General features: G+C 48.1%; 1 protein-coding gene across 3 annotated transcripts; it reads right to left on the bottom strand.

Moving 5' to 3' along the window:
* Positions 1 to 976: 976 nt before the first annotated feature.
* LOC143995851 (tripartite motif-containing protein 75-like) lies at positions 977 to 17,988 on the bottom strand. Of its 3 annotated transcripts, none has more exons than XM_077490568.1 (2): positions 17,906 to 17,988; positions 977 to 3,923 (listed from the first exon to the last, which is right to left on the bottom strand). In XM_077490568.1, exon 2 carries the CDS (start codon positions 3,919 to 3,921, stop codon positions 2,380 to 2,382), a length of 1,542 nt encoding a protein of 513 aa, XP_077346694.1. In that variant the 5' UTR covers positions 3,922 to 3,923; positions 17,906 to 17,988; the 3' UTR covers positions 977 to 2,379. The 3 variants fall into 3 exon arrangements, with proteins under 3 accessions (XP_077346694.1, XP_077346695.1, XP_077346696.1); XM_077490569.1 differs by having other exon boundaries at positions 17,890 to 17,982; XM_077490570.1 differs by having other exon boundaries at positions 17,951 to 17,974.
* Between the last annotated feature and the right edge of the window lie 538 nt (positions 17,989 to 18,526).

Genomic DNA, 18,526 nt, shown 5'->3' with positions numbered 1-18,526 from the left:
TTGGCACAGCACGGCTCCCGCAACATTTAACACTGGCGTCTATGGAAAATCTTGGTCAGCTTGGCATGGCTGTGCCATGTCAAGCTGACCAAGATTGCACCGCACTACACATGTGCGGGATCGGCAGGTGCATGCTGGGTATCCAGCATGCACGGAATCCAAGGAGGACACTGTGGCCTCAGATACCCACACTGGAGGTGGCCGCGCTGTGCAGGAACTTCACAAAGTAAGAAAACGATGCTGCACAAATAGAAAACTGGGCATAGTTTACCTTTGTTACATTGCACGAAGCGTAATTATTCTAGGGGTATTTATATCTTAAAAGTCATATCTTGGCCGGAACACTGCTTTAAAAGAAAGATTAAGATTTAAGAAAATAGTTTTAATAATTTTAATAATGTGTGACTATAGTGCTTCCAGCCTTGTCCTGCACAGATATTTTCCAGCTTGTGGGCCCACAAACCAAAGTGCCAGCAGACTGAAAGTGATCATCCCCGGTGCGCGGGTAAAAGGGCGGCACAGTGGTATAGTGGGTAGCACTCTCACTTAGCAGTAAAAAGGGTCGCTGGTTCGAATATCAACCATGACACTAACTGCCTGGAGTTTGCATGTTCTCCCTGTGCCTGTGTGGGTTTCCTCCGGGTACGCCGGTTTCCTCCCACACTCCAAAGACATGCAGGTAGGTTAAATGGCTTCTGTCCAAAACTATATTGGCCCTAGTATATGAATAGGGGCCTTGGATTGTGGGCTCCTTGAGGGTAGGGACCAATGTGAGTGTTCAATGTACACTCAGGTTGAAGTGGATGGACTGGTGTCACCTTACTATGTAACTATGGTAAAAGAAAATTGAATAAATAATTTAACTTTTTTTTTTTTTTTTTTTTACACATACTTTCCCCGGCCAGTGTCCCTGGTTACCACCGCACCAGTTATATGATGAGACTGTACTGGTGAGAGGTTAAAAAAAAACAGAAAATAAAAATAACACATTTTAATTTAGTTTCTTCATTTTTCAAAAAAAAATTGAAAATTTACAAAAAAAATTAAATCGCCATGCCTCTTACTAAACACCTTGGACTGTCCGCTTTCCAAAAAGGGGGTCATTTGGGGGGATATTTGTACTGTTCTGACATTTTAAGAGCCTCAAGAAATGAGTCAGTAGATCAGGATTGATCGATTTTCAAATATACTGTACCATATAGAATGTAGACGCTATAACTTTCACCCAAACCAATTCAATGTACATTTATTGGGATTTTTCGTTTGATAAAGTAGATGTAGCAGACAATTGTTTTATAGGACATGTTTTATAAGAGAAAGTAGTTCAGACAAGAAATGAATTAAAATCTTAAACAAGGATATAGAAATATAAACATGCCAGGGGTTCTAGCCTTCCCCCTATTCTAGTAAATAAAATCATGTATATCTCTGTCTGTTTATCCATCTGTCTTGCTGTCAGAGTTCTCCTCACTTCCTGTCTGGTGAATTGCTGTCAGGACAGAAAGTAAAATTGAAATTTCTTTGACAGCCCCGGATAGCAAAAAATAAAAAAGGTTCTAATACATCTCCATTCTACAACTAAAAACACACGTTGCCTATAGATATATTGTAAAGGTGCAGGATCCCGGACTAACCCCAATCCTCACTAAACTCCCTCATGTTTCACTGACCCAGAACAAGCATGCAGCCGATCCCAGGAGCTGCACATCAGAACAAGTCCTGCTGTGTGTAGACCAGTGGCAGTCTCAGCCTGGACCTCCACCAGTCGACATCCTCAACGCGTTTCACTCTGCCCACAGAAGCTTACCCATGGGGCTCATGGGTTCCAGTGGGTGGAGTGAAACATGTTAGGGGCATGGGTCCAGGCTGAGACCGACACTTATCTATGCACAGTAGGTCTGGTTCTGATGTGCGGCTTCTGGGATCTTCTACTCGTATCTGTCATTGCCTGGAGCATGGGCAGGTTCCTCACCGCGACAGGACTACACTTTCTAGCAGCCTGAGCAGCTCACGTACATACCATGGGTTCCCAGAACAAGCATGCAGCCAGTGAAATAATCTGACCTCCTGCATGCTTGTTCCTGGTCAGTGACACACTAGGTCAGGGGTAGGCAACATGGGGCCCATCATTTCTCTGGGAGTAATTGTAACTGCCTGCCTTGCAATGCCTCATGAGAAATGTAGTTCCCCAACAGCTGGAGAACCCCAGGTTGCCTACCCCGGCACCAGGTGGTGAAGTGAGGCTTAAGATGAAGATAACGACCCCCGAGGCCTGCAGCTTTGTAAATAAATCAGTAATGTTGGTTTTTGTCCAGTGCTTCCTCCTATTATCTGGGTATTGCACCAATCAGATGCTCCTCCCTGTGATGTCACCAGTCTCTATGCAGATTTCTCATCTTGTATTTCCCTCCCAGCTATAATCATATAGGAATCCTTACCTACACGTAACCCAGCATGGAGGGGCTCAGTGAAGGTGGTGGTGAAGGTGTGGAGGTGTCGGATCGGGTAACACAGATCATAAAAGGAGATCAGCCCGGCCTCATAATCCAGTTCTACCCTGACTCTGTTACTGTAGACATCTCCGGGTAATGGGATCTGATTACAGTCATGCAACAAAAGGCATTGATTATACCTCCTCCTCGCCAAACACCAGGACTTATTATTATATCCAAGCCCTGACTGATATCCCCTCCTGTCCATACTGGGGTAACACATCCCGATTTTCCAGATCGGTGACTCCCCCACATCTACTTCCCAGTAATGTCTCCCTGAGGAGAAACTCTGAATGCTGATCACCTGAGAACACCGAAAACCCCCCGGTAGTTCTCGAAAGACTTTATATGGTGACCTATACACGGTTTTCTTGTCATCTGCTATAACTAGATGATTACTGGCTGTGCTCACATCCAGTAATATGTCTCCAAACTCCGGCACCCCCCATGTTTTCTGTACAGCCCCAATTTTAGGTCCTCCAGCCTGGTGGTGTGAGTGTTGTATGGTGGGAGTGGGTTTGGGATGTTTCCTGGATGGTTTAGCAATAAAGGGAAGCATTTCCTTTGCACTAGAATGTGGATAGACATATGTGTCTGCACATTTCTGAACGTTTACCCCAGTCATGGCATTAGATAAACCTGTGTGTAATGCGTTCTTATGGACGGAGTATTTCCTGTTGTCCAGGGAAGCGGTGGGTCCACATAAGACATGTTCTGAGGATAAATGTTTCCTGTTCTCCAGGGAAGTGGTGGGGTCACATAAGACGTGTTCTGATGATGAACATTTCCTGTTCTCCATTGAAGTGGTGGGTCCACATAAGACGTGTTCTGAGGATAAATGTTTCCTGGTCTCCAGGGAAGTGGTGAGGTCACATAAGACGTGTTCTGATGATGAACGTTTCCTGTTCTCCAGGGAAGTGGTGGGGTCACATAAGACGTGTTCTGATGATGAACGTTTCCTGTTCTCCAGGGAAGTGGTGGGGTCACATAAGACGTGTTCTGATGATGAACGTTTCCTGTTCTCCGAGGAAGTGGTGGGGTCACATAAGACGTGTTCTGGTGACTTGCTGTGGACTCTCAGGTGATTGACACACAGAGAAGCTTCACACATCAGACAGGATTTCACAGCAGGTACAGGAGTGTGAATACAGTAAGTACAGAAGACCCCGGATGATGCCTGATCAGGTTGGGTGGACTGGAAATTCTCCACTATGTTACGCAGTGTTATGTTCCTCCGCAGTGAAGGTCGCTCCTGGAACTCTTCTCTGCAATCAGGACAGAAATAACCTCCAGACCTCTCCTGTGAATCCAACACGCGACCAATACAGTCCTGGCAGAAGTTGTGTCCACATATCAGGGTTACAGGATCTGTATAAATGCTCAGACAGATGGAACATTCCAGCTCCTCCTTCAGATCAACAGACGCCATGACTGAAAGCAGAAGAGAGAAAAGAAATTGAAATGATCTGACACGCATTAATACTGAGCTCTAGGATTTTAGCCACTTTGTAGAGTACATCAGATTACTAGGGCTCAAGTCCAATGGGGTGCATGCCACCTTGTGGACTTCTCTTTGTTATTTATAACTAAGGCCGGCCATAGACAGAGCAAAATTTTATTCCTGCAACCATAGACAGTGTTGACAGGGGAACCCCCTTCTGTGGAGTCATTGTGCTCTCCCGGCAGGGGAATCTGTCCCTGCCGGGAGAACACAGTGATTATTGCTAATTGCTGTAATAGCCCCTAGCCATAATCGCATGTAAAGTCCAGCAGGCTGTTGTACCCAAGTTGAACGATCAACTTGGGTAGATTCAACCTGCCCACACATGGTTTGAATAAAAACTGGTTCCTGCTGAACCGGCCAAGATTAGAACTTTCTACAGCAGCCTTTCTCAACCTTTTTAACGCAGAAAACCCTTGAAATAACTTCCCAGTCTTGGGGAACCCCTGCTAAAAATGACTAAGTCTACAACTCATGATACATTAGTGTGATGGTCAGTGGTAAGCATGCCCCTTACACTTGTGGTCACTGAGAAGAATTACCCCCTTACAGATAGCTAAAAAAGATCAATGGTGTCAGTGGGAACTTATCTGAGAGGTAGACAGTCTCATTTCTCAGGGAACCCCTAGCAACCTCTGTAAGAACCCTAGGGTTCCAGGGAACCCTGGTTGAGAATCCCTGTTCTACAGTGAGCTTAACAGTTTTACTGAAAACCAAGAGTACAGCTACCACTACACTCCCGGTGCTCTGACGGAAGAGAAATTGTCTTCTCATATAGCAGTCGCTGTGACAGACATGATCTGAGTGTTTCTGAGTCAGAAAATGTCCCTTCCTGTCCTGAGGGGACGTATTGTAGTACGGGGGATCAGAAACCACTAACAACCCCTCCTAATCTCCATTATGGTTTATGGCGGGGGGGGGGGGGGAGCATTTCCACACTGTATGTATTAACACAATAGTAGACTAGAGGTTCTTGGGTCATGATGAGGTTTGAGACGAGCATGGGCTTGAGGTGAACCCAAGCAACCAACGATTGATAATCATTTCCCACTAGCAAAGAGCTTAGGGTTTGATTTGACCCCAAGTGCAACCTGAGTGTTAGCCATTTGCGGTTGACAAACTGATGAAATTGTTCCCTGCCATAGCAACAAATTACCAAACATGCAGTTATTGGACTTCAAACTTTTAATCGGGTGGCTTAGAAGGGCCAATACTTGGAGTTTTCTAAAAGGCAACCTTCCCCTCCCTATAAAAGTCAGGGTTCCCAGAACTCGTCAGGATGTGTGAAGTCTTGGACTACAGAAGGCAGGGCATTTTACGTGAGAGCTATATTATTATACATGATTTATATAGCGCCAACAGTTTACGCTTTACAATATAAAAGGGAGACAATACAGTTATAATACAATAAAATACAAGAGGATTAACAGTCTAATAGGGTGGGGCAGGTGGTACAAAAAGGTTGTAAGGCCGCGTACACACGCGCGGACTGTTCGCCCAACTTTGTCCGTCCAACAGTTTCGGCAAACAGTCCGCTCAAACTTAGCATGGACGGACATGGCCACACACGACGGACGAACAGTTTGCTGAAACCGTGCGCGATGACGTGAACGGCACGTACGACGGGACGAAAAATACGACGTCCTATACACTGCATTATAGCTTTCGGCGTGGAAATCCTTTCTGAGCATGCGCGAGACTTAGTTGGCCGAACAAGCCTACACACGAGCGAACAGTCCGCTGAAACCTTGTTTCAGCGGACAGTTTTTCGGAATTTCCGTAAGACCTTGTTCGTCCAACTGTCCGCTGAAACTGTCCGCTGAAGCCCCACACACGAGCGGACTGTCCGCCCAAACACTGTTCAGCGGACAAGGTTGGGCGAACAGTCCGCCCGTGTGTACGCGGCCTGACTGTAGGGAATGAGCTGATGGAAGTGGTAGAAGATTAGTTGGAGACGTGATAGGCTTTCCTGAAGAGATGAGGTTTCAGGGGTTTGCCTGAAGGTAGCAAGAGTAGGGGATAGCCGGACCGGTGGAGGTAAAGGTTCCAGAGGATGGGAGAGGCTCTGGAGAAATCCTGGAGATGTACACAGGAGGAGGAGACGAGAGAGCTTGAGAGTAGGAGGTCTTGAGAAGAGCTGAGAGGGGACGGTTTGGGTGATATTTGGAGACATGGTTGGTGATGTAGCTCGGGGCAGAGTTGTGAATGGCTTTGTATGTTGTGGTTAGTATTTTGAAATTAAATTTGCTGGATGACTGGGAGCCAGTGAAGGGATTGGAGGAGAGGGTAGCTAAGTCTGCCAGCAGCATTCGTGATAGACGGAAGAGGGGAGGAGCCTATGGAGAGGCAGGCCAATGAGAAGGGAGTTGCAATAGTCAAGGCGAGAGATAACAAGGGAGTGAATGAGGAGCTTGGTGGTTATATTTGTTAAAAAGGGGTGAATATAGTGCTATATACAGAGCTGTATTGATTATGTTACAGTGAAATGAACTGTGGTGACCTACATAGTGTGTAGTTTACCCCCCATATTCTCTATACTGTGTTCTGCTACATTAAGCCGCGTACACACGTAGCTGTTTGTCCGACGTACTTAGTCTGGCGGACTTCCCGCCAGACTGTCCGTCGGACTTTCCGAACGGGCTACTTGCCCACACACGGCACTTTTTGAGCGGACTAATACGGCGTACTAAGTCCGCCGTACTATCCGCCCTATTTTTGAAATGAACGGACTCGCCCACACACGCGGAGGAAAGTCCGCTCATTTCGAGCGCGTCTCCAGGTAGGCGGGGCCCACGAAGGAGACGTCGCTGGCCCCGCCGCCTGGAATGGACTTAAAGGGGAACCCCAACGCCGAAAAAAATCGGCGTGGGGGTCCCCCCCAAGTCCACAACAGACCCTTGTCCGAGCATGCTACCCGGCCGGCCAGGAAAGGGGGGCGAGCGAGCGCACCCCCCCTCCTGAGCCGTACCAGGCCGTGTGCCCTCAACATGGAGGGTGCCTTGGGGAAGGGGGGCCGCACGGCCCCCCCCACCCCAAAGCACCTTGTCCCCATGTTGATGAGGACAAGGGCCTCTTCCCGACAACCCTGGCCGTTGGTTGTCGGGGTCTGCGGGCGGGGGGCTTATCAGAATCCAGGAGCCCTCTTTAATAAGGGGGCCCCCGGATACCGGCCCCCCACCCTATGTGAATGAGTATGGGGTACAATGTACCCCTACCCATTCACCTGTAAAATAAAGTACAAAAAAAAAAAACACAACACACAAGATAAAATAATTTATTGCACAGCTCCGGGGGTCTTCTCGCCGGACTCCTCCGCTATCTTCTTGTAGCTCTTTTACTAGCGGAGGAGCCCGGCATTCTTCTTCGTCGCCGCGGCCTCTTCTTCCGACTTCGGGGGTCTTGTCCCCCTCTTCGGTTCTTCTGCCGGGCCACCGCACCTTCTTATAGCTCTTTTACAGGCGGTGGCCCGGTCTTCTGTCGCCGCCGCCTTCCGTTGTTCTTCTTCTCCGGGAGATGTTGACTCGACGATCTCTCCGGCTGCAATGCCAGGGACGCGCTGCGCTGCCACTTATATAGGGACAAGGGGCGGTGTCACATGGGTTGGTGTCACATGGTGACCCCGCCCCCTTACGATGTCACAGTCCCAGAGGATGCTGGGACTGTCGCCATGTGACATAAACCCATGTGACACCGCCCCTTGTCCCTATATAAGTGGAAGCGCAGCGCGTCCCTGGCATTGAGGCCGGAGAGATCGTTGAGTCAACATCTCCTGGAGGAGAAGAAGAAGAACGGAAGGCGGCGGCGACAGAAGACCGGGCCACCGCCTGTAAAAGAGCTATAAGAAGGCGCGGTGGCCCGGCAGAAGAACCGAAGAGGGGGACAAGACCCCCGAAGTCGGAAGAAGAGGCCGCGGCGACGAAGAAGAATGCCAGGCTCCTCCGCTAGTAAAAGAGCTACAAGAAGATAGCAGAGGAGTCCGGCGAGAAGACCCCCGAAGACGGAAGACCCCCGGAGCTGTGCAATAAAGTATTTTATCTCGTGTGTTGTTTTATTTTTGTACTTTATTTTACAGGTGAATGGGTAGGGGTACATTGTACCCCATACTCATTCACATAGGGTGGGGGGCCGGTATCCAGGGGCCCCCTTATTAAAGGGGGCTCCCGGATTCCGATAAGCCCCCCGCCCGCAGACCCCGACAACCAACGGCCAGGGTTGTCGGGAAGAGGTCCTTGACCTCATCAACATGGGGACAAGGTGCTTTGGGGTGGGGGGGCCACACGGCCCCCCCCTTCCCCAAGGCACCCCCCATGTTGAGGGCACGCGGCCTGGTATGGCTCAGGAGGGGGGGGCGCTCGCTCGCCCCTCCTTTCCTGGCCAGCCAGGTAGCGTGCTCGGACAAGGGTCTTTTGTGGACTTTGGGGGTACCCCATGCCGATTTTTTCGGCGTTGGGGTTCCCCTTTAAGTCCATACCAGGCGGCGGGGCCAGCGACGTCTCCTTCGCGGGCCCCGCCTACCTGGAGACCCGCTCGAAAAAGTACGGCGGACTGGCATACACACGGCCGGATTGTCCGCTGAAATGCGAGTCCGGCGGGAAGATTGGAGTGCAACACGGCATTCTAAGTCTGCCGTACTTTCGGGTCAAAAAAGTATGCCGGAGGCTACACACGGGGGGATTGTTTGGCGGACTTGAGTTTGCCAGACTTTTTCACCCGCTTGTTTGATCGTGTGTACGGGGCATTACTGTGAATTGTATTGTTGGTTGCATATTATTGTGTTCTTTTTTAGCTCTTGCTTCTCCTCGCCTTGCACGTTTTATTGTTTTTTTTTATGTTTTGGGGTTGTGTCTAAAAGATAAGGAAGAGAGGGCCAAGTAATTGCTGGACAGCGAGTTTCTGTCCACAAGAGAATCTGGGTTGCTTCCTTCAAGGCAGCCGGGGCTCCTCATGCCCTCTTGATGATGGATCTATTGCACTATAGTGGTTTTGTCTAACTACACCTAAGGTCCTTTCCTCATGGAGTGGACTCCATTAGAAGTCCTCTTGCTCAGTGGGGGGGGGGGGGGGGGGGATCTGTCCACTGATTTCTTTAGTAATCGGATTGCTGGTCCGTATACGTTCCACTTATGCCAGGAGGACACAGACACAGCCCGCTCGCTTCTATGAGCAGTTCAACGTAAATGGACTGCCTGTCCGTTTATACTCGTCTGCCATCCGATCCACTAGATCAGCCATTCTCAACCAGGGTTCCTCCAGAGGTTGCTAGGGGTTCCTCGAGCTGTGGCTGATGAACCACCTTTTTGATGGTGCCTATGGAGTTTAAGGTTCAGCAAAGCCAGCAGCACGACACCAAATATCTTTTCAGCTGTCTTTAAGGGTGGCATTCTGAGCACCATTTTAAGTGGGACATTCTTCCTATTGGCCACCAGTATAAGGGGCATTGTTCCTATTGACCCCTGATAAATTGATTTTAGTAAGGGTTCTTTGAGACCTGAGAATTATTTTTGGAGGTTCCTCTAGGGTTAAAAGGTTGACAAAGGCTGCACTCGATGAAAGGGGAATGCATCCCTATTTGTCTGTTTTTAGCAGGTCAGATTGGATGTAAATGCACACGTCTATTTACACCCATCCCCCATAGAGGACAATGGTAGGTCCCATCAGTTCTGCCTGACAAATGGAGAATAATCGGGTATAGGAGATCCTCGTCATTTTATGGGCGCACTCAATATAAGGCTTGCATGTGTGATGTGACTGTAGGGGAACATTAGAGTATACATTTTTGTTTATTAAAATCCTTACAAACATAAAAATTATATATATATATATATATATATATATATATATATATATATATATATATATATATATATATATATAAAGAAATAAATATACTAGACCAAGACATATCTTAATATTACTATCTTCATGATGCTCAACAAAACCTTAACCTCCACCTAAACACACCTTCAAGCTAAGAAACAATTAAACATTTAACCCATGCATGCAGCCTTTTTTTTTTCCAAGAATCTAGGGTACATGAAAGGATAGAAAAAAGGCTGCACACCCAGAGACTGACAGATAGCAGCTATGGGGACCTGACATTTCTCCAAGTCTTTGTCTAGGCCCCCGGCCGCCAACCGTCCTCCTTTCTCAAGACCCTGAATCTTTCCAATCTCAACCAGAATGTCGTGCAGCACCACCTTGACAGGAAGAACTTTTTTTCCCCGAGTGGAAACCCAACACTGGGCATTCCACGTGAAGTAACGGACTACTAAACTAACTAGAAAAAGTGTCTCAAAAGCTCCGTATGACCACTCAGCGTAACTCAAGCAGGAAAGGAAAACCGAGAGCCTCACCCACCCCCGCTTATAGACTTCTATATTGAAGGGGCACTGAATTAAGAAATGCTCCATTGTCACCTCCACACCCCACTCTTGGGACAACCACAGAGTGATGCTTCAAGTTGTCCTTCACATTGAGTCTGCCATGGAATGAGCATCAGGCCAAATCATGAAACTTTAAAAAGAGATTCTCTCCAGATTCATAAAACGTAGACCGTCCCTCATAACAGGACCTGGGCAATCCCTTAAGGCCAGTGCCTTGCTAAAGGCAGATTCAACTTTCCTCTCCAGGGCCTTCTAGGAAGAGACTTAATTTCCTCTGCCAGCATTCGCCACTGCCGAAGCATTTTAAGTCACGGAGCAACATAAGCCAAGAGCCCACCAGTGGGCCGGTGACCTTTAGGCTTTTCACCGGCCCAGCATTCTCCCAGCTTTGCAGAAAAGGCCTTAACCAGCACTGAACAATACCAACCTACCCAGGCGGTACCTCTGCCAGTATGTTATCAAAATTGTGTTTCAAAAACATCAGAGAAAAGCATACCACTGGGTTGACCATACCTAGGCCACCCATCCGCCTGGGAAGGTAGGTTACAGACTTCTTAACAAGGTTCAGTCTGTTTCCCCATAACAGCTGGAAGAAACAGCTGTAGATATTCACATAGAGAGACACTGGCAAAACACAAAGTTTACATACTGGGGATCAGGTAAATTTAATCAAGTAAATTCTTTCCCTGTAATGCCGTGTACACATGGTTGGCAGAAAAATCCAGATTCCAATCAAGTGTGGGCTTCAGCGAACTTTTTTTTTCCCCCGAAAATTCTGACGGACCTAGAAATAGAAATTGATTCCATCGGAAAGATTTAAAACATGTTCTATCGGGAAAACCGTTAGTCTGTATGCTGTTCCAAGGGACCAAAACCGACGCAAGGGCAGCTACTGGCTATTGAACTTCCTTTTTCTAGTCCCGTCGTACGTGTTGTACGTCATTGCGTTCTAAACGATCGGACTTTGGTGTGATCGTGTGTAGGCAAGTCCGTTTCAGCGGAACTCCATCTATTAAACCGTCAGTTTATTCTGATGGAAAAAACGGTCGTGTGTACGCGGCATAAGAGTTTCCAATCCTTCCAGCTGGCAACCTTGGCATCGGCATCTTGTAGCCTGCTTACCCAATTTTCAAGGCCATAATCGCCGGGACCAAATTTGATGCCTAAAAACTTAATTTCCTGCTGGGGCTCTGGGAAGGTGTCTGGAAGCTCGAAGCCTTCGTCTTCCTCTCCCATCCAGAAAACCTCACTCTTATCCTGATCGATCTTTGAGCCAGATGCCTCAGTATACTGCTTCATCACAAAGACCAACTCCTCTGTCCCCGAGATGAAAACAAACACGTCATCTGCATATGCCATGACTCTCAGACTATGCGCACCAAGTGTGCCCAAAGGCACAAGTGTACGCTTTCTAACCTCCTGATAAAGGGATCGAATACGAACATGTTAAATTACACCTCTGACACACACCTGAGCCAACCTCCAAAAGGCCATACGATCAAATCATTTATAAGCATGAAGCTTTCAGCCACCCCCCTGTACAAGGTCTTCAGCCAATCAATAAAGCCCCCCTCCATGTCATACTTGCCAAGAAGCAGCCATAGGTACTCATGATTGACCTGGTCAAAAGCTTTAGCCTGATCCAATGGCAGCAGGTACTTTCTCCAGCCTTCAGCCCTGCACCGCTCCAAGGCTTCCTGAACAGAGTTCAAACCATCTCTCAGACAGCCATTAAAAACCTCCACCAAATATGGGGCCAGAGTAACCTTAAGGTGCTTGTGCTGTCAATCCATCTAGCCCAGACGACTTCTTAATGGGAAGCTTATCAATAGCCTTGACCACCTCATCTGCTGGGATGTCCTCTATTATCAAAATCACAAGAGAACTTCCATTTCCCAATCCTGCAGTAGAATGCAGAAAACTTGATATGCCTCCCCGATCAAGGCCCCCCCCCGCCAAGGAGGTGAGCATAATATGACCTGGCGGTTTCCAGGATCCCCGGCTTGGACTATGTCAAGGAACCAGTACTGTCAACCAGGCCTACAACTGACTTAACTGCTCTACCTTGTTTGCAGTTCTGGTAAGGGTCGGGTGTGAGATATTTCCCATAATCCCTCTCCAGAACCAAAAGAGGCATCCCTGTCATATTGACAATTCCTGAGCAAGAGTTTAACCTCAGAGATCGTCCTCTGATGTCCGTTATTCAAGACAAGCCTGTCGAGCTTCCTCTGCAGAGACGCTGGTAGGTGGCATACAGTGCCTTGAAAAAGTATTCACACCCCTTGAAATTTCTCGCATTTTGTCATGTTACAACCAAAAACGTAAATGTATTTCATGTGATAGAGCAACACAAAGTGGCACATAATTGTGAAGTGGAAGGAAAAGGATAAATGATACAAATAAATATGTGAAAAGTGTGGGGGAGGGGCATTTGTATGGCGCCCCCCCCGGAATCAATACTTTGTAGAACCCCCTTTCTCTGCAATTACAGCTGCAAGTCTTTTTGGGGGTGTCTCTACCAGCTTTGCACATCTAGAGAGGACATTTCTGCCCATTCTTCTTTGTAAAATATCTCAAGCTCTGTCAGATTGGATGGAGAGCGTCAGTAAACAGCAATTTTCAAGTCTTGCCACAGATTCTCAATGGGATTTGGGTCTGGACTGTGACTGGGCCATTCTAACACATGAATATGCTTTGATCTAAACCATTCCATTGTAGCTCTGGCTGTATGTTTCATTGTCCTGCTGGAAGGTGAACCTCCGCCCCGGTCTCAAGTCTTTTCCAGACTCCAACAGGTTTTCTTCTAAGATTGTCCTGTATTTGTCTCCATCCATCTTCCCATCAACTCTGACCAGTTTCCCTGTCCCTGCTGAAGAAAAGCACCCCCACCACATGATACTGCCACCACCATATTTCACGGTGGGGATGGTGCGTTCAGGGGGATGGGCAGTGTTAGGTTTCCCCCACACATAGCATTTTGCTTTTAGGCCAAAAAAGTTGAATTTTGGTCTCATCTGACCAGATCACCTTCTTCCACATGTTTGCTGTGTCCCCTACATCAGGGCTCGACAAAACCCAGGCGCCAGGTCGCATTTGCGACTAGAATTAGCGACCTGGCGCCTGGGGCAGTACAGCTGGGGGTATGCTGTCTCCGCAGACCCCCCCCCGGCGCGATCGCGTCGGGCCGCGCCGCTGGTAATTGAGCCCCCGGCTTTGAGGCCTTCTACGATCCTATGGTTCCTTCTGGAATCTGGCGCCCTCTTGTGGTGGCCGTTGGAATTACAACCAGCAATGCTAATGGATGCAATGCTAATTCCCCTGCCTGCCAGCCTATCTTCCTTCCCTTTACTCAGAACCCCTAAACATTATATATATATATATATTTTATTCTAACACCCTAGAGAATAAAATGGTGGTCGTTGCAATACTGTCTGTCACACTGTATTTGCACAGCGGACTTACAAGCGCACTTTTTTAGGGAAAATTTATTTAATAAAAAAAAAAAAATAAGACAACAGTAAAGTTAGCCCAATTTTTTTTTTTTATTGTCAAAGATAATGTTACGTCGAGTAAATCGATACCCAACATGTCATGCTTCAAAATTGCGCCCGCTCATGGAATGGCGACAAACTTTTACCCTTTTAAAATCTCCATAGGCGACGTTTAAAAAAATTCTACAGGTTGCACTTTTTAAGTTACAGAGGAGGTCTGGGGCTAGAATTATTGCTCTCACTCTACTGATCGCAGCAATACCTCACATGTGTGGTTTGAACACCGCTTTCATATATGCGTTCGCTTCTGCACGCAAGCTTGGCGGGACAGGGCGCGTTTAAAATATTTTTTTTTTTTATTATTTTAACTTTTATTTTTATTTTTTTTCACTGTTCTTTTTAAAAAAAAATAAAAAATTTGTGTCACTTTTATTCCTATTACAAGGAATATACAAGAGGAGCTGTCATGCTTTTTTCTATTACAAGGGATTTTTACATGAGATCTGGGGTCAGAGAGACCTCACATCTCATATTTACACTAAAATGCAATTTAAAAAAAATTTGTCATTTGAAAAAAATAAAATGTCCCTCTAAGAGCTATGGGCAATGACTTGGAGACAGGTGGGGGGCTGGGGGCTACCTTCCCCTCACTCGTCTCCATGTCAGGCCAGGGACAGGTCCAGATCGCCGCCGTCACGGACCTGGCTCCTAACTTTTTTAGCTGGCTCCTAGATTCCAAGCAAATTTGTCAACCCCTCCCCCACATGGCTTCTCACAAACCACAAACAGGACTTCTTATGACTTCCTGTCACCAATGTCTTTCTTCTTGTCACTCCTCCATAAAGGGCAGATTTGTGGAGAGACGACTAATAGTTGTCCTGTGGACAGATTCTCCCCCCTGAGCTGTGGATCTCTGCAGCTCCTCCAGAGTTATCATGGACCAATTGGTTGTTCTTTGATGAATGCTCTCCTTGCCCGGCCCGGTCAGTTTAGATGGACGGCCATGTCTTGGTAGGTTTGCAGTTGTGCCATACTCTTTCCATTTTCCGATGATGGATTGAACAGAGCTCCGTGAGATGTTCAAAGCTTGGAATTTTTTTCCAACCTAACCCTGCTTTATACTTCTCCATAACGTTATCCCTGACCTGTCTGGTGTGTTCCTCAGCCTTCATGATGCTGTTTGTTCACTAAGGTTCTCTAAGAAACCTCTGAGGGCTTCACAGAACAGCTGTATTTATACTGAGACTAAATTACACACAGGTAGATTCCATTTACTAATTAGGGGACTTCTGAAGGCAATTGGTTCCACTAGATTTTAGTTAGGGGTATCAGAGTAAAGGGGGCTGAATACAAATACCCCCCCCCCCCCCCCCACACTTTTCACTATTTCATAGTCACAGACAGAAAAACACCGTAATCGGAAAATTCCACCGCCGCGCACATTGGTGCAGAGAAGGCACCAATCTGAAAAAACATTGATTGTACTCTACTACCTTCCCGAAAAGTGAATTCCGTGTCATCTGAGCAGCAATCACCCCACATCCACCACACCGGCCTGTCTAGAGATTGTGTGTTCGACTCCGCTACATCTCCTTTCCTGTCCATCATGTGACAATCCTGACCGTAAAGAGCCCTTCCATTCCACCATCACCCACCCCGCCATCATTCACTCCACCCCCCCAGCGCTTTGCCCCTTCTGGTCCTCAGACCCCCGGGATCAGTGCAACCATACACACTGGTCCGGCTCCCTCCACAAACTCTGGAGGATTGGGCACAACATCTACGGACACCGACTCAGAGGACACATCAAGGGGAGGACACAACGTGGGATGGACCCCAATGGAAACACAACAAGGACATCGGTGACCCCCGGCACAGAGACACTGGGGACCCCGGGAACAGAGACACTGGGGACCCCGGGAACAGAGACACTGGGGACCCCCGGCACAGAGACACTGGGGACCCCCGGCACAGAGACACTGGGGACCCCCGGCACAGAGACACTGGGGACCCCCGGCACAGAGACACTGGGGACCTCCGGCACAGAGACACTGGGAACCCCCGGCACAGAGACACTGAGGACCCCCGGCACAGAGACACTGAGGACCCCCGGCACAGAGACACTGAGGACCCCCGGCACAGAGACACTGGGGACCCCCGGCACAGAGACACTGGGAACCCCCGGCACAGAGACACTGAGGACCCCCGGCACAGAGACACTGAGGACCCCCGGCACAGAGACACTGGGGACCCCCGGCACAGAGACACTGGGGACCCCCGACACAGAGACACTGAGGACCCCCGGCACAGAGACACTGAGGACCCCCGGCACAGCCCCCCACCCCCGCCTCCTCCATGTCCCGGGGACAAATCTCTTCCACCAAACCTGACTGGTAATGCAAAGACCTCAGAACACTCCGACCTTATCAGAGATCACATCTGACCCTACCGCAATCCTTAGCCACATGACCCAGACCCTTCATTCAGTGTGGGGGGAGGGAACAGAGTATAAGCTCCTCTGTACAGAGACCGATGTGACTGTGGGGGGGAGGGGACATTAGAGTGTAAGCTCCTCTGTACAGAGACTGATGTGACTGTGGGGGGGGGAGGGGGACATTAGAGTGTAAGCTCCTCTGTACAGAGACTGATGTGACTGTGCGGGGGAGGGGACATTAGAGTGTAAGCTCCTTTGTACAGAGACTGATGTGACTGTGGGGGGGGAGGGGGACATTAGAGTGTAAGCTCCTCTGTACAGAGACTGATGTGACTGTGGGGGGGGAGGGGACATTAGAGTGTAAGCTCCTCTGTACAGAGACCGATGTGACTGTGGGGGGGGGGGCATTAGAGTGTAAGCTCCTCTGTACAGAGACTGATGTGACTGGGGGGGGGGAGGGGACATTAGAGTGTAAGCTCCTCTGTACAGAGACTGATGTGACTGGGGGGGGGGGGGACATTAGAGTGTAAGCTCCTCTGTAGAGAGACTGATGTGACTGTGGGGGGGAGGGGACATTAGAGTGTAAGCTCCTCTGTACAGAGACTGATGTGACTGTGGGGGAGGGGACATTAGAGTGTAAGCTCCTCTGTACAGAGACTGATGTGACTGTGGGGGGAGGGGACATTAGAGTGTAAGCTCCTCTGTACAGAGACTGATGTGACTGTGGGGGAGGGGACATTAGAGTGTAAGCTCCTCTGTACAGAGACTGATGTGACTGTGGGGGGAGGGGACATTAGAGTGTAAGCTCCTCTGTACAGAGACTGATGTGACTGTGGGGGGGGGGACATTAGAGTGTAAGCTCCTCTGTACAGAGACTGATGTGACTGTGGGGGAGGGGACATTAGAGTGTAAGCTCCTCTGTACAGAGACTGATGTGACTGTGGGGGAGGGGACATTAGAGTGTAAGCTCCTCTGTACAGAGACTGATGTGACTGTGGGGGGAGGGGACATTAGTGTAAGCTTCTCTGTACAGAGACTGATGTGACTGTGGGGGAGGGGACATTAGAGTGTAAGCTCCTCTGTACAGACTGATGTGACTGTGGGGGAGGGGACATTAGAGTGTAAGCTTCTCTGTACAGAGACTGATGTGACTGTGGGGGGGAGGGGACATTAGAGTGTAAGCTCCTCTGTACAGAGACTGATGTGACTGTGGGGGGAGGGGACATTAGAGTGTAAGCTCCTCTGTACAGAGACTGATGTGACTGTGGGGGGGAGGGGACATTAGAGTGTAAGCTCCTCTGTACAGAGACCAATGTGACTGTGGGGGGAGGGGAAATTAGAGTGTAAGCTCCTCTGTACAGAGACTGATGTGACTGTGGGGGAGGGGACAGAGTGTAAGCTCCTCTGTACAGAGACTGATGTGACTGTGGGGGGAGGGGACATTAGAGTGTAAGCTCCTCTGTACAGACTGATGTGATTGGCTCAGTGTACAGCACTATGGTATATGTCGGCTCTATAGAAGGATTAGATTGGAGTCTGCTGTGATCTCTCTGTAATAAGATATAAATCTATCCCCTCCTCCTCTTACATTGATTATAAATCACCTATAATCGGTATTATTAATCGATTCCTCTGTGTATCCTCATCACCTCTTCATACAATTCCTCTTCCTGTCTTTTCCCTACAAACACTAGAGGAACAACTACGTTTATCTGAGGCTCCGGCTGGCGGCCATTTTGCGTAGGACGGCCGTCATAATACACACTGCATAGAACACAGAAGAAGTCCTCCAGCAGACACTAGAGGTCACATGGCTTTGTGAGGGGACTCCGGCCGGGGGGCGGCCATTTTTGCGTAGGACAAGAATGGCTCAGTGTATATATAGATCATCAGGAAGTCATAGAATGTGATCCTCAGAGTATTATTAATACAAGGAGAGAAATTAATAATATAAAATGAATAAATAATACAATATTTAATAAATGAGTATTATTCTGTATTGTTAGTATATAGAATAATAAGCCATGCAAATAACTACAAACAGATATTAACCCCTTGAAGGCTGTAATATATATATATATATATATATATATATATATATATATATATATACACACACACACACACACACACACACACATATATATATATATATATATACACATATATACACACATCTATATCTATATTTCTCGGGGGGTTTCCGGTGATAATGGGGGGTGGGG

This window comes from Lithobates pipiens, unplaced genomic scaffold, assembly GCF_037356315.1.
Source record: "Lithobates pipiens isolate NorthernLeopardFrog02 unplaced genomic scaffold, aLitPip1_a1.2 Scaffold_19, whole genome shotgun sequence".
NCBI lineage: Eukaryota > Metazoa > Chordata > Amphibia > Anura > Ranidae > Lithobates > Lithobates pipiens.
The sequence above is the reverse complement of the archived record's forward strand: the minus strand, read 5'-3'. Positions and strand labels throughout refer to the sequence as shown.